At 44.7% G+C, this 24,807-nt stretch overlaps 1 protein-coding gene across 1 annotated transcript in view; it reads left to right on the forward strand.

Annotated features, from left to right (window-relative positions):
* Positions 1-24,807, forward strand: part of LOC126203380 (chondroadherin-like protein) — a 219,421-nt gene that overhangs the window by 162,276 nt on the left and 32,338 nt on the right. The window contains exons 6-7 of the mRNA XM_049937677.1: positions 12,299-12,540; positions 16,657-16,817. Coding sequence (XP_049793634.1) covers positions 12,299-12,540; positions 16,657-16,817 — 403 coding nt within the window. The remainder of the gene's footprint in view (positions 1-12,298; positions 12,541-16,656; positions 16,818-24,807) is intronic.

Consider the following 24,807-nt stretch of genomic DNA (forward strand, 5'->3'; position numbering starts at 1 on the left):
ACTTTTCCGTCTTTGACTCCACCTCATTGCTGGCATCTGTCTCAGTTCAGATGGTCGAACATCGTCTGAAGACAGTTCGCATGTATAAGGAAGTTCCCACGGCTTATTTAGAATCGCTGCACTGTACTTCTGACATTGTTCTGCCACCTGGATAATGGTGGAGCTCTGAGGAACATTACAGCTACGCTCTGAAAACGCCACGGCGCAGACAGTACTGAATAAAAAACACCGTCTGCAATCACGAACGTTACAGTTTTTTAAAAATATTTTATAAGAATTGAAAATTAAATTGTGCCATATGCTTTCATATCCAACACAAAACAACAGTACCGGAAGACTACCATCGACTTTTACTTATTATGGGCTAGAAAAAATTCGACAAATAACACAAAACTGCATATCGTCTATCAAAAATATCACAGGAGGGCAGAAAGGAAGGGGAGTATAACTTAACTCTTGCTGGCAAATATAAAAGTGTTCCATATGAACACTGGCTTCCCTAATATTTATTCATTCAGTTTCCCTTGACATGCACAATAGTCTTACAATGGTGTGGTTAGGATGTAATATGTGAACAATTATTACAAGGCCATCCAAGTTTAACGCTTAAAAATTAACACCGGGAAACATGTAATTAAAGCTTTCGTTCTCGTCATATGACTTATTTATTCGATTCAGACTTGCGTAAAAATGCTATAGCTGGGAGTTATCGCTAAGCAAGCTCACTGCTTCCGTAAACAGTTGAAGGAGAGAAAATTTAGTGTGCATACTATAACCCATTCACGTGTAGCATGCAATGACTGCGAGCACTAGTAAGATTGCCGCAGAAGCTACGAACCAAAGCCCCTTGTGAATTATTGTCTTAATTAAATTTTAAAAATCCAAATTCACAAATCAATATGGTTAAATGAAATGCGGGCAGTTGTGGAGTGTTGGCTCCACAGCATTACAAGAGTAAGATGTTGAATTGATTTCTTTCGTTTCCCTCCGTCTTACAACTACAGGTATATCTAAAACCAACCAACCTTGCTGTGCAGTAACCAGGCCGCTTTTTCCGCCGATGGAGTTTCCGATCGGTGGACAACGTCCAATATTGCATGCACTACGCTTATCACTCCAGAAGTAAACTACTAGCTCCCTAGCGCACTACAGCTGCACCTGTCGCGCATTGACACACTGCTTCATTTTACTACGGGAGTCAGACATCGCTTTTGAACACTGCCGTTCGCTTATTCTTGACTCAACAAAGCCCCGCACGCTTCTGAAGTTAGCTGGTGTTGTTTGCTCAGCCAAGGACTATGTAAAGAAGAAAGCAAACTAATACTTACGCAATTGGACATGCTGCCTCATGCGAACAGAGTAATTGTCTTGTAAACGTAAATGTTTTATTCTATTTATCGGCCTCAGGGACGGAACATGGTCCATAACCGGTTTCTACTTCTTAACAAGTCATCGACAGACAATCCGTTTAGAGAGTAAATAAAAATGGGGGCAGTAAAATGCGAATAAACTAAATTATAAAATCAGACTAACCTCTATTCAATGCTCGACGCACATTAATGCTTTACGTAGTAACTCGTCTAATATAGCTGAATATGTCGGGTGAGGACCACAAGGTAAACATATAACTACTCTCTGATTGTTGGAAGTAATGGCTACAGTTAATTACGGAATAGCATAAAGCTAGCAGTTTTTAAATCACAAATATAGAATTAAAAAATTCAAATATAAGTTTGATTGTTAGATATGGCCTTCTCAAAGTGAAAACTCGTAGTAAACAAATTACAAAACAACTAGTCAGGTAAGGTAGCGGCCACAGACGTAGTCCGTGAGTGACGAACGGGTCACCGATGACCACAAGTGTACACAAAACAGTCAGTAGTATGGAATGACTTTTAAATCGGTATAGATGGCAATAAAAGAACCACAACAAAGTAAGAAATAAGAGGTAGGACTTAACAGATCCTAAAATATTTCAAGTAAGGCTTAGTTACGGAAATTGCTTTGTTCATTAAACAGCTGATCTGGCTATTTTAAAAAATTGGAAGCTGTTCCAGACAGCTTCATTTAGGAACGTACTGACATATCTAGATGTTAATCATGCGTCCTACTTTATGCCCGCAGTTTCTAAATCAAGAAGTGTCTTATTACTGCTTGTGTTACAATGTTCTCTAAAACAGGCATCGAAAGATCTTTCCGTTCGGCGTACATAAAATTTAGAACAAGAGACACATTTTATCTTATACGTCCGACTTCGTGTATTTGTTATGAACACTCTTTCGTTACGCCGTATTTCATCTCAAAGTTCATTACCAATAAAGAAAACTGTGGTGTCACCGCCAGACACCACACTTGCTAGGTGGTAGCTTAAATCGGCCGCGGTCCATTAGTACATGTCGGACCCGCGTGTCGCCACTGTCAGGATCGCAGATCGAGCGCCACCACACGGCAGGTCTCGAGAGACTTACTAGCACTCGCCCAGTTGTACGGACGACATTGCTAGCGACTACACGTACGAAGCCTTTCTCTCATTTGCCGAGAGACAGTTAGAATAGCCTTCAGCTAAGTCCATGGCTACGACCTAGCAAGGCGCCATTAGTTACTTCATGAATCTAAAGAGTCTCACTTGTATCATCAAGAATGCTGTATACCAAAGGACGATATAAAAGTTAAGTGTTCTAGTAGCTACGTTCTTTTCTTTATCACATTCATCACGTATCCTGTTCCAGACTTCGCGCCAGTCGGCGTGTGTGTACGTGTGCCCTTTCGGCTACCCGTCTCTGTGGACTGGCTGCCTTGTCAGTCCACTACAAAAACTATTCTAGTTTTCATCTTGGGGAAAGGTCAATTAAGTTAACGCAATGATTTAGTTTATTATAAATCTAGTCAGGGCCACAGAAGTTTCTTAATCAGATAATTAATTTCGGTCAACATCTTCAAACCTGACTTAATCCAGTTTACATCTTGTCTTTAAACCGCCAACATATAGATGTCCATGGTACAGAATTTTCTGTGCGAGTGTGACTGCACCATCTACAGGGTGTCAAATTATTGAACTGTATGAAAAAAAAAAACGTAAATTAGTTACAAACTACGGCGTGCACACACTTTAGTAAATATGTAAAAGTCACTACAGATATTCGGATTTAGGTTATGACATGTTCGATATGCCTGTCATCAATGGCGATGATGCGGCACAGACGAATAGCGAAATTCTTCATGGCCCGCTGAATTGTCAGATCATCGATGCTGTCGATGCTCCTGAATAGCTGTTTTCAGCTCAACAATGGTTTTGAGGCTATTGCTGTACACCTTGTCTGTAGTACAGCCTCACAAAAAGGAGTCGCACGTGTTCAGATCCGGAGAATATGGCGACCAATCTAGGCCCATCCCAGTGGCCTCTGGGTACCCCAGAGAAAGAATGCGGTCCTCAAAGTGCTCCTCTGGGAGATCACTCTCCTTCTTCGATGGGGTCGAGCCCAGTCTTGCGTGAACCACATCTTCTCGAAATCAGGGTCACTTTGGATAATGTGGATGAAATAATCTTTCAACACCTTCACGTCCATCAAGGAATATTCAGTGAGTGGACATTGCACAGCACAGTCACCCTTTGAGAGTGAAGAGGCTACTCGATCGCGAAATTCGGATTCTCAGTCCCCCAAATGTGCCGATTTTGCTTATTGACAAACTCATCCAAACGGAAGTAGGCTTTGTCACTAAACCGAACCGTGCATACTGTGGTGTCACCGCTAGACACCACACTTGCTAGGTGGTAACTTAAATCGGCCGCGGTCCTGTAGTACATGTCGGACCCGCGTGTCGCCACTGTGTAATCGCAATCCTAGCGCCACCACATGGCAGGTCACAATACACGGACTAGACCTCGCCCCAGTTGTACGGACGACATAGCTTGCGACCAGACCTACCAAGTCTTCCTCTCATTTGCCGAGAGACTGATAGAATAGCCTTCAGCTTATTCCATAGCTACTACCTAGCAAGGCGCCATTTGTATCAGTGCTTATAGCTTACTACTATTCAAGAGATGTATTCCAACAAGAGAATAAAGTTAAGTATATTATTCCAGCTACGTACTTTTCTTCTTATTCATTAATAAGTCTCATGTTCCAGTACTTCACGCCCGTCTGCGTTAGTTTAGCGTGCACTTTCAGCCACTTCGATCTACAAGGTGTTGGCCCCGCTGCCGACACATCACATACTAATTCCCATCATGCACAGCGGCCAATCGTGCAGTTTAGACGTCCTAGCGCAAACCGTTCAGAAATTATGACAATAATTGTAACCCTATATATGTTCAATGACTCAGGTCTGAAGACGGTCATCTTTGACCGAAATTAATTACCAAATTAGTAAACTTTTATGGTGCGTGACACGATTTATAATAAAATAAATATTTCCTGAATCAATGTGGAATCTTATTGCAAATATGTTGCAACTCGATAATACAATGCATTTATTTCTCTGAGTTTCTCGTTTATCAGATACATGCTTGTCCGGTTAAATTAACTTCTTATGTATTTTTATGTTCGTGTGTCATTGCTACTTGTTTTAATATGGCATTTTACGAACTACAAGACGCTTCAGATTGTGTGACGCATCTTAATTTTCAAGCAGTTTTTTAGAAAAAGACACATTTTTACCATTTTTGTTATTAGATTGCAAAGCCAGGCTAACAAAATTTTAGTTTATAAAACTGAACTGACCTTTAAAATCTCTGAAAATCGTCATCTGAACTTTCTTCTTCTTCTTTTTTTTTTTGCCTTTTCGTCATCATGGTTGTCCTCATCATATCTATGATAGTCTTCAATGCCGCCGAGTACTTTATTTATGCCGCACTTCTTGAAAGATTTAACAATAATGTCTTCTCTCACTCTAGGCCACGATTGTTTTATCCACTGATACACTTGCTTGATTGTAGGTCGTAATAAAGCTCCCTTCTGGGTGAATTCATGTTGGGTTTGATCTATCATACATTCGTCCCATTCCTCTCTCATATACACTTTAAATGGTTTATTTTTCGAGACATCAAGAACTTGATGTCCGCAGCTCGTGGTCGTGCGGTAGCGTTCTCGCTTCCCACGCCCGGGTTCCCGGGTTCGATTCCCGGCGGGGTCAGGGATTTTCTCTGCCTCGTGATGACTGGGTGTTGTGTGCTGTCCTTAGGTTAGTTAGGTTTAAGTAGTTCTAAGTTCTAGGGGACTGATGACCATAGATGTTAAGTCCCATAGTGCTCAGAGCCATTTTGAAGAACTTGATGTCGTGAAGTAAGTCCTCCCGGAATAAAAGCAAGCTATGTATTTCCCTCCCTCAACTTCTCTTTCACAGAATTTTTTAAATGACTACTAAACTGATCTAGCACAAACAGATGCTTCTTCAATAAAGCACCTTTCCTTCTCCCCACACTCTGTTAATCCATAATTTAATATCAGTCTCGTCCATCGAGTCCTCGTCATGTACGTGAACAACAACACATGACGGTGTTTCAGAAGGTTTTGACATTGTTTTGCGACTGAAATTGATCATTGGATTAAGTTTAGTAGCGTCAGAACAACATGAAAAGACAACCGTGTAGTGCATCTTTTCATGTCCCCTTGTTTTTATACTTACAGCTTTAGCACATTTCATGGCAACAGTTCTGTTACTTGACACATCAGATGTCAGAGGAGTTTCGTCCATATTAGCAATTTGGCTTAGTCCCACACTGGTTTTCTTCCGATGTTGAATAATAAAGCGATGGAAAGATAATATTTTCTCTTCATACTCTTGTGGCGTTTTCTGAGATATTTTGGCTTTGGTCCGCTTCATGAACCTGCTACACCAATAAACTCCACCGTTAAAGACTTTTAATTTTCCCTGTAATGCTAGTTTACGAGCGTGTATTTGAATCGTTTTTGTATTAATTCCAGTACCATTGTGGCGGTGTCCTAGAGTCCATTTCAAAACGCCATCTTCCAGTTTTGGCCATTTTATGTCCAATCCTCTATTTGCACATTTAGTTTTCCTCATTTTTTCAGTTCTTCTTTATTAGCCCGCCAATCGCGAATGGTTTTTTCCATGTTCTTCTGCATATGCTCTTAGTTTCAATTTATAGCCTGCATTATATGAATACCTTTTATTTTTTCCATTACGAAACTAGCTACTGACAAAAATATTGTACTTTTAGCGATAACACAGATCACTTTCAGCTCAAGCTCACTGGCACCGTAGACTGCAATGACGCGTCGCAGGCTAGACAGTGTTCTGGGTTTGTGGTGGGAGGACGGGGGCAGACATTGTTAGCAAGCTTGTGAATCACCGCGACTCGTGTTCGTCGCATCATTGCATGGCTGCTGCCAGTCGAATCCAATATTGGCAGGTAGAGACAGGTTTCCCACGGCGTCGAATATATGGCCATTTGAAGACTGGCGGGAATTTGAAATCAAATACTGGACATTTTTGTATTAATTTCGAGTATAAGACGCACCTGAATTTTGGAGGCAATTTTTCGAAGAAAAATGTGCGTCTTATAGTCCGTAAAATACGGTATATCAGACTCCTCATACGAAAAGACTTGAGAAAATAAGTTACATATGCTGTCCCACGCTAAGACAATTGCGCAGCAACAGTGGCGCATCCTCAGACGAGAGTATATTCCGGGTTTCCTGGAGAGGCAGTTCTAGTGCGGAAGGGCAAACATGTGCATAACAGTGTGCGAATGAAATGATGCGGTAACTGTAAACGTCTTCCAAAGCTGAAGTACGTGGGATAGTACAGTTCTTTTTAGCAAAACTTTAAATTTGCAGACAGATTCACCGTGAAATTCTCGTGGTATGTGGACCAAGTGCAATGTCGCGTCCAGCCACAGTGGAATGGTGCAAGCAGTTTTACCAAGGCCGCATAGACGTAGCTGATGCTTATCGGGGAGGAAGGCCCTCGACATCGACTACAGACGAATATGTCCAGACAACCGAGGAACTGATCCGTAGTAATCGCAGATTTTCGAACGATAAGGACGTTCACACACGTTTCTCTGTTTCCTACGTAAATACGTTTTTAGGGTAATATACATTCAGCTTCTTCGTAGGCGCCATTAATTCCTCTACAGTACTTATTACAAAAAAATGGCTCTGAGCACTATGGGACTCAACTGCTGTGGTCATAAGTCCCCTAGAACTTAGAACTACTTAAACCTAACTAACCTAAGGACATCACACACATCCATGCCCGAGGCAGGATTCGAACCTGCAACCGTAGCAGTCGCACGGTTCCGGACTGCGCGCCTAGAACCGCGAGTACTTATTACAGTATGACCATATCGTCGACACAACTATCAATAATACACTATTTCTTTCTTAATCTCTGTGTGCTGAGTGAATAAACTATTTTCAAAATTATTGATCAAGATTTCGTCCGTTTTGGTTCAAATGGCTCTAAGCACAATGGGACTTAATATCTGAGGTGATCAGTCCCCTAGAACTTAGAACTACTTAAACCTAACTAACCTAAGAACAGCACACACATCCATGCCCGAGGCAGGGTTCTAACCTGTGACTTCAACAGCAGCGCTGTTGCGGACTGAAGCGCCTAGAACCGCTCGGTCACAGCGGCTGGCTCGTCCGTTATGCTCGGCAGACTACTACCCATAGCAAGCCCTTCAGTTTGTTGATACATTTTACTATCAAAACTGAAGTAACTGAACCTGAGAGACGGCTCTAATACCTCTATTAACTCAATTGTCTACTCTTAACTCATGTTAAACGCTGAAGCAAAAATACGTCTAAATACAAAGAGTCTCACCTTTTGGTACATGGGAAAATCGACCAAAAACATGCACCAAGAAGGAATTATCCTAATCGGTAGATGTACAGACAGACAAGTTATTACAATTTCAGAAAAAAATTGGATGATTTATTCAACAGAAAAAACTTCAGAAATTGAGCAAGTCAATAACGCGTTTGGCTGTCTCTGGCCATGTTACAAGCAGTTATTCAGCTTCACAATGATTAATAAGAATTGTTGGATGTCCTCCTGAGGGATTTCGTACCAAAGGCTGTCCAATTGGCGCTTTAGATCGTCAAAATCCCGAGCATGTTGGATGGTCCACCCATAATGCACCAAACATTCTCAGTAGTGGAGAGATACAAGGACCTTGCTGGCCGAGGTAAGGTTTTTGGCAAGCACGAGGACAAGCAATAGCAACTGTGGTCGAGTGCGGAAGGACGTTATCTTGCTGAAATGTAAGCACAGGGTGGCTTACCACGAAGGACAACAACGGGCGTAGAATATCGTGGACGTACCGCTGTGCTGTAAAGGTGCTGTAGATGAGAACCAAAGACGTCGTGCTATGAAATGAAATGCCACCCCGGACCATCAATGGTGGTTGCCGGGCATCACGGCGGGCGACATTCAGGTTGGTCTCCCACCGTTGTCTGGAGCGTCATCAGACACGTCTTCGCCGCGCATCAGGGTTTCAGTTCGAAGCGGGACTCATCACTAAAGACATTTCTACTCCAATGAGTATCCAGCCCGAAGGCGCACTGTCCTGTATCACTGTTTAAGCAATTTAAGGAAATTGTTGTTACTGAACGCACCGAATGAACGTTATGTTAATTGATCTACATACGAGGGGCGTTTGAAAAGTCCGTGCAAAAATAAAAACTACTTACTTGTTTGGGGTAAACCTTTTTTATTTTTTGACATAGTCTCCTTTTGGACTTATACACTTTCTCCAACGTTGTTCTATTTTGTTGGTCCCTTCCAAATAATGGGAATTGTCCAAGTCTGCTAAGTAGCTATTAGTTGCTGCTATCAGCTCATCATTTGAATAAAATCTTTGTCCCACCAGCCATTTCTTCAAATTGGGGAACAAATAGTAGTCCGAGGGAGCCAAGTCTGGAGAATAGGGGGATGTGAAACGCGTTGGAATCCTATTTCCATTAATTTTGCGACCACAAATGCTGAGGTGTGTGCTGGTGCATTGTCGTGATGGAAAAGGACTATTTTGCGGTCCAATCGCCGGCGTTTTTCTTGCAGCTCGGTTGTCAAACGGTCCAATGACGATGAATAATATGCACCTGTAATAGTTTTACCCTTTTCCAAATAGTCGATGAGGATTATTCCTTGCGAATCCCAAAAGACAGTCGCCTTTTTTTGGTGCAGATTCTCCCTTGGTAACCCATTGTTTAGATTGTTGTTTGGTCTCAGGAGTATAGTAATGTATCCATGTTTCATCCACAGTGACGAAACGACACTTACAGTCCTGCAGATTCTTCCTGAACAGCTACAATCCATCATTGCAACACTTCACACAATTCCGTTTCTGGTCAAGTGCGAGCGATCACGGAACCCATCTTGCGGATAGCTTTCTCATGCCCAAATGTTTATGCAAAATATTATGTACCCATTCATTCGAGATGCCCACAGCACTAGCAATCTCACGCACCTTACCTGTTCTGTCATCGCCGGCCGCAGTGGCCGAGTGGTTCTAGGCGCTTCGGTCCAGAACCGAGCGACAGCTACGGTCGCAGGTTCGAATCCTGCCTCGGGCATGGATGTGTGTGATGTCCTTAGGTTAGTTAGGTTTAAGTAGTTCTATGTTCTAGGGGACTGATGACCTCAGCTGTTAAGTCCCATAGTGCTCAGAGCCACTTGAACCTTTTTTGTTCTGTCATCCATACCATATCATGGATTTTAGCAATGATTTCTGGAGTCGTAACCTATCATACAGTAATGTTTAATCACCACACGAAATTCTTTTTCGTCTATTTTTTGACAATCACTCGACTTCCTTGATTCACACGAATGCCAAACACAAAGAAATAGACCAATATGGCTTAAACTTCATGTGCGTTCTTTTCAAAGATGCTACTAACTAAACATGACTCGATACGCGCCGGTGGTACCATCTCTCGGACTTTTCACGGACTTTACAAACGCCCCTCGTTTAAAAATTAATTTGATTCATTTTATGCAGGTTGGATATAGATGTGGTAGTCGAAACATGTACGCACAATGGGGAAATAAAGGAGAATAACGCAGCCGAAAATGAATTATTTACTTGCTACATGTAGCCGTATTGTTGAATACGGCTATGGCGCCACAGAGTGGCTACAGTATTTTTGATACACGTATTAGTACAGTCAACGAAGGAAAATTGAGGGAAAAATAGTGTAGTCGCAAAGTTTTGTGCAGAGGTAGGATGATTTTTGTGCAGTGGTGCGAGGCAGTGTCATAAGTAACATACTAAAATTTTGACCTGCAGTGTGTGAGCATTGGGTAGGGAGGGGATGTAAAGGTCACTTTTTTCTGTTTTTCTTTAATAACTCGAAAACCGCGGGTTCTAGCGGAAATATTTCCCAGTACAAAAAATTAACTATATTAAAATGCCTAGAAAAAAGTCCTATTCATTTTTTGCTCTACGAGTAATATTTTCCGTGTTGCAGGGCCTGGAAAAATCGCCGATTATTAAAAATAATAATGTTGCAATGGTATAAAATTAATGTTTACTGTTAAATGAATGGGATAAGAACACACATTGAATGTGAGCACCACTTCTACACTCATGCTCATAAATTAAGGATAAATGCTGATACAAGGTGAAACAACGCTCTGGTGGGCGGTTTGCGGATTTAAATCACTTCGGGGTATGACCATGCGGTGCATTTGACCTGCGGTCGTCGCACGGTGGCGTTGGCAGCAGTCCACATACGCAGAGGTGTGTTGGTGCATGTCAGAGTACGGAGCAGCGAGTGAGTGTGCAGACGTTTTCAGACGTTATAATGGTGACTGTGTGTTGAAAATGGCTCAAAGAGCACATATTTATGACGTTATCAGGGGTAGAATACTAGGGCAACTGGAGGCTGGTCAAACACAGCAGGTCACAGCACGGGCCCTCCGTGTGCCACAAAGTGTGATCTCAAGATTATGGCAACGATTCCAGCAGACAGGAAACGTGTCCACGCACTACAGTACGGGACGTCCACAGTGTAAAACACCACAAGAAGGCCGATATCTCACCATCTGTGCCCGCAGACGGCCACGGAGTACTGCAGGTAGCCTTGCTCAGCACCTTACCGCAGCCACTGTAACAGTTGTCTCCAGACGCACAGTCTACAGACGACTGAACAGACATGGTTTATTCCCCCGGAGACGGTCAAGGTGCATTCCATTGACCCCTGGTCACAGGAGAGCCCGTAAAGCCTGGTGTGAAGAACACAGTACGTGGTCATTGGAACAGTGGTCCCAGATTATGTTGACGGACGAGTCCAGGTATAGTCTGAACAGTGATTCTCGCCGGGTTTTCATCTGGCGTGAACCAGGAACCATATACCAACCCCTTAATGTCCTTGAAAGGGACATATATGAAGGTCGTAGTTTGATGGTGTGGGGTGGGATTATGATTGGTGCACATACACCTCTGCATGCCTTTCACAGAGTAACTGTAACAGTTAGGTGTATCGCGACATCATTTTGCACCAGTATGTCCGCGGGGTGCAGTGGGTCCTACCTTCCTCCTGATGGATGATAACTCACGGCCCCATCGAGCTGCCATCGTGGAGGAGTACCTTGAAATAGAAGATATTAGGCGAATGGAGTGGTCTGCCTGTTCTCCAGACCTAAACCCCATCGAGCACGTCTGGGATGCTCTCGGTCGACGTATCGCTGCACGTCTTCAAACCCCTAGGACAGTTCAGGAGCTCCGACAGGCACTGGTGCAAGAATAGGAGGCTATACCCCACCAGCTGCTCGACCACCTGATCCAGAGTAGGCCAACCCGTTGTGTGGCCTGTGTACGTGTGTATGGTGACCATATCCCATATTGATGTCGGGGTACATGCGCAGGAAACAGCTGCGTTTGGTAGCACATGTGTTTCGGGCCCGTTTTCTGAACTTCAGCAATACCGTGGACTTACAGATCTGTGTCGTGTGTGTTCCCTACGTGCCTATGTTATTAGCGCCAGTTTTGTTTAGTGTCACGTTGTGTGGGACTACATTCTGCAATTATCCTTAATTTATGAGCATGAGTGTAGGTGCAGTAGAACCGTATTGAATGACAAATGGTGTTCTGGGGGTGCAACAGGGTGTAGGGGCCAGGGGGCATGGTAGAAGCAGGAGGGAAGGTAGGCTGCCGGATTGTGAAGACGGAATTTCCTCCTCTATAGATCTGCAGACTGAAGAGGTGATTCCCCACGCTATCTACTCCACTACGTCACGAGAAGCAACTACAGGGTGCTTCACAAAGTCTGCATTTTTCAGTCGGCTACTCATGCAGGCATCCCCTAACGGTTGCATGTTGTCACAGACGCGACGCTGGAGGAGCTGAACCTGTCGGCGACGCAGCTGGAGCAACTGGACGACGATAGCCTGCTGGGGGAGTGGCCGCGCCTGCGCAGTCTGGCGCTGAGCGCCATGCCGCGCCTGCGCAGGCTGGGCCCACGCGCGCTCTCCTCCCTGACGCAGCTGGAGCAGTTCCTGTGCGCCTTCAACGGCCAGCTGCACGAAGTGCACCCGCTCACCACCGCCGGGCTCGAAAACCTGCGCTGGGTGAGGCTCGCTTCCGTCCGTTAACTACCATTATGTGCCTAACCTCGTCACATCTGAACGGCGGCTCTATATCTCGTGATAACTGTGTAGTCCCTCACTGTGAGACCTATTTTGTTGTATGGAGTAATGTGCTACAACAATTCGGTTCTAGGGAAGGTGTTAAGAGTGTATGCTTCTCCCTCCCCCCCCCCCCTGTCCCCATTCCCCTCAAACATGACTATCCGTCACCCACACTTTCAATGATAAAAACAGTGGTATACGAAGGGGTACCCAAAAGAAACGAAACTTATTTTTTTGAACTTATGTATTCACATTTTAAGGACAAACCTTGAATCCCCTTCAAAGTACTCTCCACTTGCATACATACACCTGTCTACTCTTTTATTTCATTTTGAAAACATTGTTTAAATTCATCTTTTGTGATGCTACATAGCGCTCCCGCCTTTTTTTCACCTCAGTAAAATCAGCAACACGATTTCCTTTCAGGTCACTTTTCATTCTAGAAATGATCTAAGAAAAAAATGATTCTTACTGAGGACGGAGAATAAGCTCTATCTCTGCTATACCTCTACATACTGTCGTCGCTTGCTGCTAATAAACATATCTAGGTGTCGAAACTTGAGAAGATAAGCAGTAACTGTCAACATCGGATATCTCCAGACTTGCAGAGCTGCGCTGAAGTTGGTTGAGGCTTATTATAAAGTAATAATAATAATAATAATTCACTTTGGCTCAACGAGCTTCTGCAAGTCTTTCAATCGCAACGCCACTTCGGCGAACAGAGCGTCCCTAAGGTACCTCAGAAATCATGCTGAGGAAAGAGGACCTACTGTTTGGCGTGGTATCAGAACCAAATGGCGTTCCTGGCGTCCAATCACACAGTGAGAGGAAAAGGTGAGGTTAAACGCAAACGGGTATATTCTGTGATTCTACTGCAATTGGATCCCGCGAAACTTCGGTTTGCAGACCATCAGCTCCGACTGCATTAAAGATAATAACTGCATATTTAGTGAAGGAATTTTACGGTCTAATTTTCCGTCGGCGCCGTCATTATTAGAGACAGAGACCAAAAGTTAAGTTTGGACAGGCAAATAACAGGAAATCAACCACAGTCTGAGAAAACGAACCCAGTTTTCACAAGGATTTATTGTGAGGAAACCTCAGGGAACTTAAATCAGGATGATCGGAATGGCATTTGAGCCCTGCTCACCCTGCAAATCGTCACTTTCTGAAATCACACTCCGTTGCAGATATCGTCAGGATCTCATGCAGCACGACCACGAATCAGAGGCCGATTACTGTTACAGAAATCCATCATAGCAGCAATCACAGCAATTGCGGGGGAAGCAAGTAGTACCAAAAGGTACGGTAAAGTCTCATGAATTAATATTCGACTCCACCTTGACCTACAGACAAGGTGATATTAAATGATATCGAAGGCAATGGAACGATTAGTATTTCTCAAATTAATGAAAGGGAAATTCAATGGAACGACGACGCCCGCACTAATGTACACATATTGTAGCTTCATACGACCAACTTTGGAGTACGGGGCAAACATCAAAAGCAAACACGCCAAAAAATTGTAGTACAGGACGGAGAATACCACGGATAGTCGTAAGAACTAGTCCTAGAACCAGCAGTGGAGATCTATACCAGCTAACCAATATTCAGCCCATAGAACAAAGACTGTTACAATTAACAGCTAACTATGGGCTACTAAGAATTTCCATAGAAACTAAAACAAAAGAACTCCTCAGACAGCCATGAATACATTTAAATTTTCCAAGATACAAGTACCCATATCTGCAGCGCTATCGCTAGAGCGATACAAACAATATATCGGGGACTGCACGATTTCGAAGGAGTTCAACAATAGGAAGATATACTGAAGCATGTACAAGATCAAAATGAATGGTAATTAATTGAAAACCTCAGCTGCCGACAGGTGTTGTTGATATACCTCGATGGGGACAGCTGAAAATGTGTGCCCCGACCGGGACTCGAAACCGGGATCCCCAACTAAAATCCTCCATATACTATCTGAAGGGAACTTCAACAGGCTCTATCTTCCTAACCCACCACACTGCGCTGACATCTACCCATTCTATCACATCTACCCATTCTATAACCTGTAGCCTTATCTCTCAGGACCCCTCCTTAGATCAAGCCTCCAGTTTTCCTCTCTGGCCTCCATAATGTTACCCTCGCTCCTACCAATTCCAGTCCCTCCTACTAATCAGATACTTTAGATTCAAACATCGCCTCCCCCCCCCCCCCTCCCTTCTGCATCCACTCATAGCGATCCATGGTGACACGAAGGGCGTTTACCACTATCATTGCCAAATCCGACAATTAGCATCCCAGACCCATAAAAATACGGCAAAAGGTAAGGGAAAAAAGACTTCAATTTTCTTTCTCGTGTATTAGAGTGACCTGTGCAACCTTCCAGACCATAGGTGCCGATATTTCGTCGAGCGAGCGGTTGTATACGATTCCTAAGTATAGAGCTCTTACATCAGTACAGTTCGAAAGGAACGTAACTGGTATACAGTCTGGACCGGAAGACTTGACATTGTTATATGATTTAAGTGGCTTCGCTACACCCCAGTTATCTACACGCTCTGCAAAACTGAAAGACGGCCTAGATATAGTAACATAACGTATTAACTACTCGGTGGAGATAAATGAAAGTGCGGGAGCGTGTTGCCACAGGTCTCCCAGTCGTGCACAGAAAGATGGACGTCTCGTAGTGTGTGGTCAGAGTGACTATAGCGCAAATGAAGCACGAGGCAGTTGAAGGAACAGGAAAAGACATTATGTATCAGTTCCATGATTTTTACGTGCCAACATGGCGAACAACTTTGTCATACGCGCCGTATGTGGCGCTGCTGCGTTGAACTGTTCAGTGAGTTTAGGTAGTTGACATTTTTGGAAAAATATAAATCGGGTGATGCTGAGGGTATTGGATTAGGAAATGAGACGCTTAAAGTAGTAAATGAGTTTTGCTATTTGGGTACCAAAATAACTGATGATGGTCGAAGTAGAGAGGATATAAAATGTAGACTGGCAATGGAAAGGAAAGCGTTTCTGAAGAAGAGGAATTTGTTAACATCGAGTATAGATTTAAGTGTCAGGAAGCCTTTTCTGAAAGTATTTGTATGGAGTGTAGCCATGTATGGAAGTGAAACGTGGACGATAAATAGTTTAGACAAAAAGAGAATAGAAACTTTCGAAATGTGGTGCTGCAGAAGAATGCTGAAGATTAGATGGGTAGATCACATAACTAATGAGGAGGTATTGGGGAGAAGAGAATTTTGTGGCACAACTTGACTAGAAGAAGGGATCGGTTGGTAGGGTATATTCTGAGGCATCAAGGGATCACCAATTTAGTATTGGATGGCAGCGCGGTGGGTAAAAATCGTAGAGGGAGGCCAAGAGATGAATACACTAAACAAATTCAGAAGGATGTAGGTTGCAGTAGGTTCTGGGAGATGAAGAAGCTTGCACAGGATAGAGTAGCCTGGAGAGCTGCCTCAAACCAGTCTCTGGGCTGAAGACCACAACAACATAATTTTAGTGTTGGCTTGTACTGTTACTGTATTAATTCTTGTATTTTTGGTGGTTAGAGAATATTTTAATAAATACATGAGATTTCCAACATCTTGATAAGGCTCCCAGTTTCCAATGTTTCCTTTCGGCAGCAGAAGGAGTAGACTGCCAATTATCTGTATGTGCTGTAACTGTTCGTTTGCGTATTTTTGACATGGCTTTTGCATTTTCGGAAATACCGTTTTTGATTTTGTTACGCAGGTCGTGAAACGATATGTTCTGTATTTTTTGTATGTGCTTAAAAAAATTGCTGATACCTCCATCGTACATGACTGTACATTTGCTTTTCTGCCCTGTACGATGATCTGAGAATGGCTCCCGGCCCGAAACTAGTCATCGAGCGAATAAAAAAAAATTTGCAAATTTGGCTGGTTTTTCGTTGTGCTGATTGCTGACCCACAGCTATTCCAGCGTGCTGGAAGTTCGTAGACTTTCGCCTTTTCTAATGTCATGATGGCTAGCAAAGCTCCAGGTGCTGAGACTGGTCTCGACGGTGCGCGACAGGTGCGGCTGGACAACAACGCGCTGGAGCGTCTGGGCGCGGACAGCCTGCCCTGGTCGTCCCTTGCGGAGCTCAGGCTGGAGGGCAACCCGTGGCGCTGCGACTGCAGCGCGCTCTCCTGGCTCTCCCAGCAGGCGGCCGACGCCATCACGGACCAGCCCCGGTGAGTGGCCAGCCAGCCACAGCGCCTCCCTAGTTTGCAGCAGTAATTTGCAGGTTCAGGGTAATAATAATACACGGCACTCACAGCATTAATGGACGTTTTGTCGATGCTATACTAGTTTTCTTTGCTGATCGAGACATTGAAAGCAATGGAAACTTAAATAGTAAACTTTGCTCACCGTCTTCCAACAGTTTACTTTATTAATCTATGCATAACTTCCAGAATGAGATTTTCACTCTGCAGCGGAGTGTGCGCTGATATGAAACTTCCTGGCAGATTAAAACTGTGTGCCCGACCGAGACTCGAACTCAGGATCTTTGCCTTTCGCGGGCAAGTGCTCTACCATCTGAGCTACCGAAGCACGACTCACGCCCGGTACTCACAGCTTTACTTCTGCCAGTACCTCGTCTCCTACCTTTCCAAACTTTACAGAAGCTCTCCTGCGAACCATGCAGAACTAGCACTCCTGAAAGAAAGGATATTACGGAGACATGGCTTAGCCACAGCCTGGGGGATGTTTCCAGAATGAGATTTTCACTCTGCAGCGGAGTGTGCGCTGATATGAAACTTCCTGGCAGATTAAAACTGTGTGCCCGACCGAGAGTCGAACTCGGGACCTTTGCCTTACGCGGGCAAGTGTTCTACCATCTGAGCTACCGAACCACGACTCACGCCCCGTCCTCACAGCTTTACTTCTGCCAGTACCTTGTCTCCTACCTTCCAAACTTTACAGAAGCTCTCCTGCGAACCTTGCAGAACTAGCACTTCTGAAAGAAAGGATATTGCGGAGACATGGCTTAGCCACAGCCTGGGGGATGTTTCCAGAATGAGATTTTCACTCTGCAGAGAAGTGCTCTGTAAAGTTTGGAAGGTAGGAGACGAGATACTGGCAGAAGTAAAGCTGCGAGTACCAGGCGTGAGTCGTGCTTCGGTAGCTCAGATGGTAGAGCACTTGCCTGCGAAAGGCAAAGGTCCCGAGGTTGAGTCTCGATCGGGCACACAGTTTTAATATGCATATCTTAATTCCCATAGCTTCAGCTGAGTAAGGAACGTGCGATACCAGAGCAGTGGAAAAAGGTGTGGTGAAATGTGAAATTGAAATAAAGAGAAATGCAGCAATGGTGTCAGAATATGCAGGATGATTTTGTTCAGTCGGAATAAACTGTAGAAAAGGGTGGATAAGGAGCAAAAAAGGTCGTATGGACACGTGGCTGTAAATGTGTCCCATGGGAGGGACGTGGAGGCGGAAATGAAAGACCTTTGGTAGTGTAAGTTTCAATGAATGAAGGCACGCATGAGGACATACCAGACAAGTGGAAATATGCCATTTGTACTAGTGTCTTACTTAGCTGCACACTGCCGGCCGCTGTGGCCGAGCGCCGGCCGGGGTGGCCAAGCGGTTAAAGGCGCTACGGTCTGGAACCGCGCGACCGCTACAGTCGCAGGTTCGAATCCTGCCTCGGGCATGGATGTGTGTGATGTCCTTAGGTTAGTTAGGTTTAAGTAGTTCTAAGTTCTAGGGGACTGATGACCTTAGAAGTTAAGTCCCATAGTGCTCAGAGCCATTAGCCACTTTAGAAGTTAAGTCCCATAGTGCTCAGAGCCATTTGAACCATTTTTTTGTGGCCGAGAGGTTCAAGGCGCTTCACTCCGGAACCGCGCTGATGCTACGGTCGCAAGTTAGAATCCTGCCTCGGGCATGGATGTGTGTGATGTCATTAGGTTAGTTAGGTTTAAGTAGTTCTAAGTCTAGGGGACTGATGACCTCTGATGTTAAGTCGCATAGTGTTTAGAGCCATTTGAACCATTTAGCTCCACACTCAAGTGTGTGATCGGACTAAACAGACTTGTAGCAAGCTGAACATAGCAACCATTACACTCTGAATGGAGAGACTCTTGAGACGCAAAAGTAACTTCAGGCATGTCCCAGAGAAGTGTCCACGATCTTTGGTTTGTGAGGCGCTCAACTGCGCGGTCATCAGCGCCCGTACAAAGTCTCAGTGCTTACACAGTCCAATTTTTACACAATCCAATCTAGCTACTGACACGAATGATGATGTGATGAAATGATGAGGAGAACACAGACACCCAGTCCCCGGGCACAGAAAATGCCCAACACGTTCGGGAATCGAACCCCGTGATCCAGAGGCAGCAACGCTAGCCACTGGACCACAGGCTGCGAACCCAGAGAAGTGTAATAAAGCCATTACTTCTCACAATATATATATAAATGACATAGCGGATAAAGTTGGAAGTTCCACGAGGCTTTTCGCGGATGATGCTGTTGTATATACAGGAGTTGCGACGCCGGAAATCTGTAGCGAAATGCAGGAAGACCTGCAGATGAACTGCGCTTGGTGCAAGGAGTGGCAACTGACCCTCGTGTTAAAAATGTATCGTATTGCAAACACATACACAGAAAGACCCTTTATTGTTTGATTACACTGGAAACAAGTTACTTTCATACAATATCTAGGAGTATGTGTGGAATCTGGTATCGCAGGACAGAGCGGATCAGGTTGTGGAAAGGGGCCAAGGTCAATTACACACAACTTTATTACTCAAACCAATGTACAGTTTTCTCTTTAAAACAACAAAGATCAATTCACGGCTGTGGGCCCAAATAACTTCTCCAGAATAAGTTTAAATGATTGATTTTAAAACACCAGGATTTAGCGTAACGGCTGAAGGTCTTACTAAAGTAAAATTACAATATCTTTTCGGCTAAAGGCCGAAATAATTTTTCACATCAGCTAAAAGCCAAGCATTTACAAATTCCGGCTAAAGGCCATATTAAGGAAAATTAAAGTTAATTCTTCGGCTAAAGCCCAATTAAAAAAATTTCTTTACATAATAAAAGAGAGACTTTAAAGATAAGCCTTTACACAGCACAACAGAAAAACATCTTAAGAAAACTTGAAGTATCTTGTCGGCTGAAGGCCCAAGCAATTATTCAAGAATAATCAAAGACAACCTTAAGATAAACATTTACAGAACAGGCTGAAGGCCGTTTCAAGAATTCAAAATACGAGGGCAGTTCAATAAGTAATGCAACACATTTTTTTTCTCGGCCAATTTTGGTTGAAAAAACCGGAAATTTCTTGTGGAATATTTTCAAACATTCCAGCTTCGTCTCGTATAGTTTCATTGACTTCCGACAGGTGGCAGCGCTGTACGGAGCTGTTAAAATGGCGTCTGTAACGGATGTGCGTTGCAAACAACGGGCAGTGATCGAGTTTCTTTTGGCGGAAAACCAGGGCATCTCAGATATTCATAGGCGCTTGCAGAATGTCTACGGTGATCTGGCAGTGGACAAAAGCACGGTGAGTCGTTGGGCAAAGCGTGTGTCATCATCGCCGCAAGGTCAAGCAAGACTGTCTGATCTCCCGCGTGCGGGCCGGCCGTGCACAGCTGTGACTCCTGCAATGGCAGAGCGTGCGAACACACTCGTTCGAGATGATCGACGGATCACCATCAAACAACTCAGTGCTCAACTTGACATCTCTGTTGGTAGTGCTGTCACAATTGTTCACCAGTTGGGATATTCAAAGGTTTGTTCCCGCTGGGTCCCTCGTTGTCTAACCGAACACCATAAAGAGCAAAGGAGAACCATCTGTGCGGAATTGCTTGCTCGTCATGTGGCTGAGGGTGACAATTTCTTGTCAAAGATTGTTACAGGCGATGAAACATGGGTTCATCACTTCGAACCTGAAACAAAACGGCAATCAATGGAGTGGCGCCACACCCACTCCCCTACCGAGAAAAAGTTTAAAGCCATACCCTCAGCCGGTAAAGTCATGGTTACAGTCTTCTGGGACGCTGAAGGGGTTATTCTGTTCGATGTCCTTCCCCATGGTCAAGCGATCAACTCTGAAGTGTATTGTGCTACTCTTCAGAAATTGAAGAAACGACTTCAGCGTGTTCGTAGGCACAAAAATCAGAACGAACTTCTCCTTCTTCATGACAACGCAAGACCTCACACAAGTCTTCGCACCCGAGAGGAGCTCACAAGACTTCAGTGGACTGTTCTTCCTCATGCACCCTACAGCCCCGATCTCGCACCGTCGGATTTCCATATGTTTGGCCCAATGAAGAACGCAATCCGTGGGACGCACTACGCGGATGATGAAGAAGTTATTGATGCAGTACGACGTTGGCTCCGACATCGACCAGTGGAATGGTACCGTGCAGGCATACAGGCCCTCATTTCAAGGTGGCGTAAGGCCGTAGCATTGAATGGAGATTACGTTGAAAAATAGTGTTGTGTAGCTAAAAGATTGGGGAATAACCTGGTGTATTTCAATGCTGAATAAAACAACCCCTGTTTCAGAAAAAAAATGTGTTGCATTACTTATTGAACTGCCCTCGTAATTAAAGAGAAACCTTACAGACAAGGATTTACATATTAAAGCCACAGATTCTGAAACAAACTCGGCTGAAGGCCTAAATACAGAGCAACAAGAATTGTAAATGAAACACGGCTGCAGGCCTAATCTTAAAGTTGTTATGAAGTTCGGCTGAAGGCCATATACTAAACATAAAACAGGCAATATTAATACATGGCTGAAGGCCTGGCACAGTACCTGCGACCAAATAAAATGACAATCACAAACAACAAACAGTGGTGCTCAGAAGTGCTCCAAGGGTCGGCCTGGGGAGGAAACTCTAACCACAGTTTAGGTGAGACAAACAGCCAAGCGTAACACTAAACAATCGGGTTGCAGCACGACCTACGGTCGGCTGACGAACCAACCAACCGCCTAATCAATTCTCTTCCACCGGACCAAAAGCACGACAGCCAAAAGTACCAGCGAAGACGAGGATCGCAGCAGTATTATGTCTTAATAACTGGCGTATAAACACAGTCAAGGCACAATAAACACTCAAAGAGAAAAGGAGAACAACACCAAGCTGTCGAACTACACGCCGTGCCGGAGAGCATCAACACGACAAAGAAAAGACACACTCGCTGCTCTGTCGCAAGCGACCGACTGTCTCCAACACGCAGAGAACGTTCCGATAACTGGTCAGTCAAAACCACAAGCTACACACGGTTCCGCGGAAACACTTGCACAAACAACTCGAACGATACTAAAACCAGTGACTGTGGTACAAAGGACGAATCACAGGTCGACACACACGGAGAACCCAGAAGCGGTCGGCGACCAAATACACGTCGTTCGATGAGACGACGGACTGAACGACCAACCAAGGTCGTTCCAACTCAGGTCACGTGTGGCGGCAACGGTTGGCCAAGTCATGGCTGTCAGGACCTCACTGCTGCTCCGTCACCGACTACCTTGATGTCCTTTCGCAACTCGGACGACCCCCCCCCCCCCCCCCCACCTCCCCGGAGACACTGGCTCGGACCCAACCATGCAGAGGGAACACCGGCCCATTGGCCACCCGACATCTCTGCAGAAGGAAGGAACCGACCCAAGTCCCGCAAGATGACCAATTGAAGGGACCCGGAAGCCAAATATACGTCGCCCGATGAGGCGACCGACCGAACGACCAACCAACGGTCGTCCCCGCTCGAGTCTCCTTCCGCCAGAAAGTGCATGTGAGTCGCCAGCGGTCGGCGAGTACTGGCTGTGCAGACCTTACTGGAGCTCCATCCCGACTGAACTCCCGACACACAACGACTCGGAAATACTAGCGGTCGCTCCAAAGATAGTACGACAGTGCTCTTGTCGATAAGCGCTGCTGCTGCCACTCACGGGCAGGCAAGCAAGTAAATCGAATAAGAAACGGGACGGCAGCATCGCAAAGACAAGATGTCAAGTAATAAACGGCACGAAAACGATCCGCGCACTGCTCAATGTGTACGGAGCGATTTGAAACGGAAGGACCACATAAAATTAATTGCGAGGGACACAACAGATTCATGGAAAATGTAGTCCATGAGCTAGGTTCGTAGCTTGCTGCAAAACACTCGTTCGAACAGTGCTTGAGTACTGCTCGTCACTTTGAGGCGATTGCCAGGTAGGATTGGTAGAATAAATAGAAAAGATTCAAAGAAGAATAGCGCGTTCTCGTGACAGTAAGCACTTTACGAAAATGTTACAGAGACGAACAACCAACTCCAGTGGTAGACGCTGCAAGAGAGGCATTCTCCATCACAGTATGGTTCAAAAAAATGTCTCTGAGCACTATGGGACTTAACATCTGAGGTAATCAGACACCTAGAACGTAGAACTACTTAAACCTAACTAGCCTAAGGACATCACACACATCCATGCCCGAGGCAGAATTCGAACCCGACCCTAGCAGTCGCGCGGTCCCAGACTGAAGCGCCTAGAACCGCTCGGCCACACTAGCCGGCTCAGTATGGTTCATTATTACAATTCCGAGAGAGTACGTTGTTAGTAGAGTCAACAAATACGGTGCTCCTGCGTGTATCTCGCGGAAAGACCATCAAGATAAAATTAGACAGATTCGAGTCCACATGGAAGTGTAATGATTCCTCCTGCGAACTACGAGGTGCGACAGTAAAGTAATGAGACTGATTTTCTTTGCAAGATGTGGCAACCCTGAAGGCTTGCATAGGCACAATATCTTTGACTTTGGTCTATAAGCTGCTTCTAGTCCAAGCGGCACATCGATGCAACGGCTCAGTCTTGAGTTGTGCTGTAATAAGTTAACACGTGTTTGTGTCTCTCGTCACGGAAATTGAACCGCATAATATTGTGCAACGGTATGTCATTTCTTTTTGCGTTAAACTGGGTGAAAACGCGATGACAACTTACGATAAGCTTCAGAAGGCTTTTGGAGAGGAGGTTATGTCAAGAGCTCAAGTTTTTCATTGGCATAACATGTTTAGTGAAGGCTAAACGAATGTTGAAGACCACAGTGGACGACCATCAATCTCACGGACGGATGTCAACTTGGCCAGGTTGCGTGAACTCGTACGATCTGATCGAAGATTATCCGTGAAAATGATTGCCGAAGAACTGAACATCAATCGAGAAACGGTACGTCTAATAATAACTAAAGATCTTGATATGAGAAAGATTTGTGCAAAAATGGTCCCCAATGCGCCATCCCATACTGCTCTCTCAGTACAGCAATTTTTAACCTCAAAACAAATTTCAGTACTACCACAGCCACCTTATTCACTAGATATCGCTCCGTGCGACTTTTTTCTATTTCCAAGTGTCAAAATGGCGGTCAAGGGCCACCATTTTCAAACAACACAAGGAGGAAGAGGAAATTAGTGTTTAACGTCCCGTCGAGAGGTCATTAGAGACGGACAACACAAGAGGTCCAAAAAGCTGTAACGAGGGTCTTGGAGGATATTACAGAAAGTGAGTTCCAGGAATGTTACCATCAGTGGCAGAAGAACTGGAAAATGTGTGTGCAGTCAGAAGGGAACTACTTTGGAGGAGACAACACTAATCTTGACTAAAACGGTAAGCAACATTTTTTTTTCACATCAGTCTCATTATTGTCGCACCTCGTATTCGCGGCTCGAACAGAAAAGGGGGGCGGGTGGGGAGTGACAGTGGCACACAAAACACCCTCCACTACACACCGCAAGTAGGCTTAAAGAATAAAGACGTAGATGTAGAAGAGGCAGTTGTGGTGTCTGTGACTGCGGAGCACTCGCACTTTGATACGAGGGGGCATCCGCCTCACTACAGTTGCCGAGTCGCTCTGGTGTAGTGCAGCACTGAGACGTGATGGCCTGATGTGTCAACCAGGAACATGCCTTGATGGTCCTTACATAGGGTTCAAATGGCTCTAAGCACTATGGGACTTAACATCTGAGGTCATCAGTCCCCTAGACTTACAACTACACTCATGGTCATAAATTAAGGATAATGGTGATACATGGTGAAACAACGCTATGGTGGGCGGTTTGCGGTTTTAACCCTTTGTTGCCTGATGGTACTTAAAAGTACCAGTAAGTTTTTACTCTCATTACTTTCTAGTGGTGCAGTTTCGTGATCTGAGAGCCTGTCGGTACGTAACAGTAACTCTGCTCTAC

This window comes from Schistocerca nitens, chromosome 9 (genome assembly GCF_023898315.1).
Source record: "Schistocerca nitens isolate TAMUIC-IGC-003100 chromosome 9, iqSchNite1.1, whole genome shotgun sequence".
Lineage (NCBI taxonomy): Eukaryota > Metazoa > Arthropoda > Insecta > Orthoptera > Acrididae > Schistocerca > Schistocerca nitens.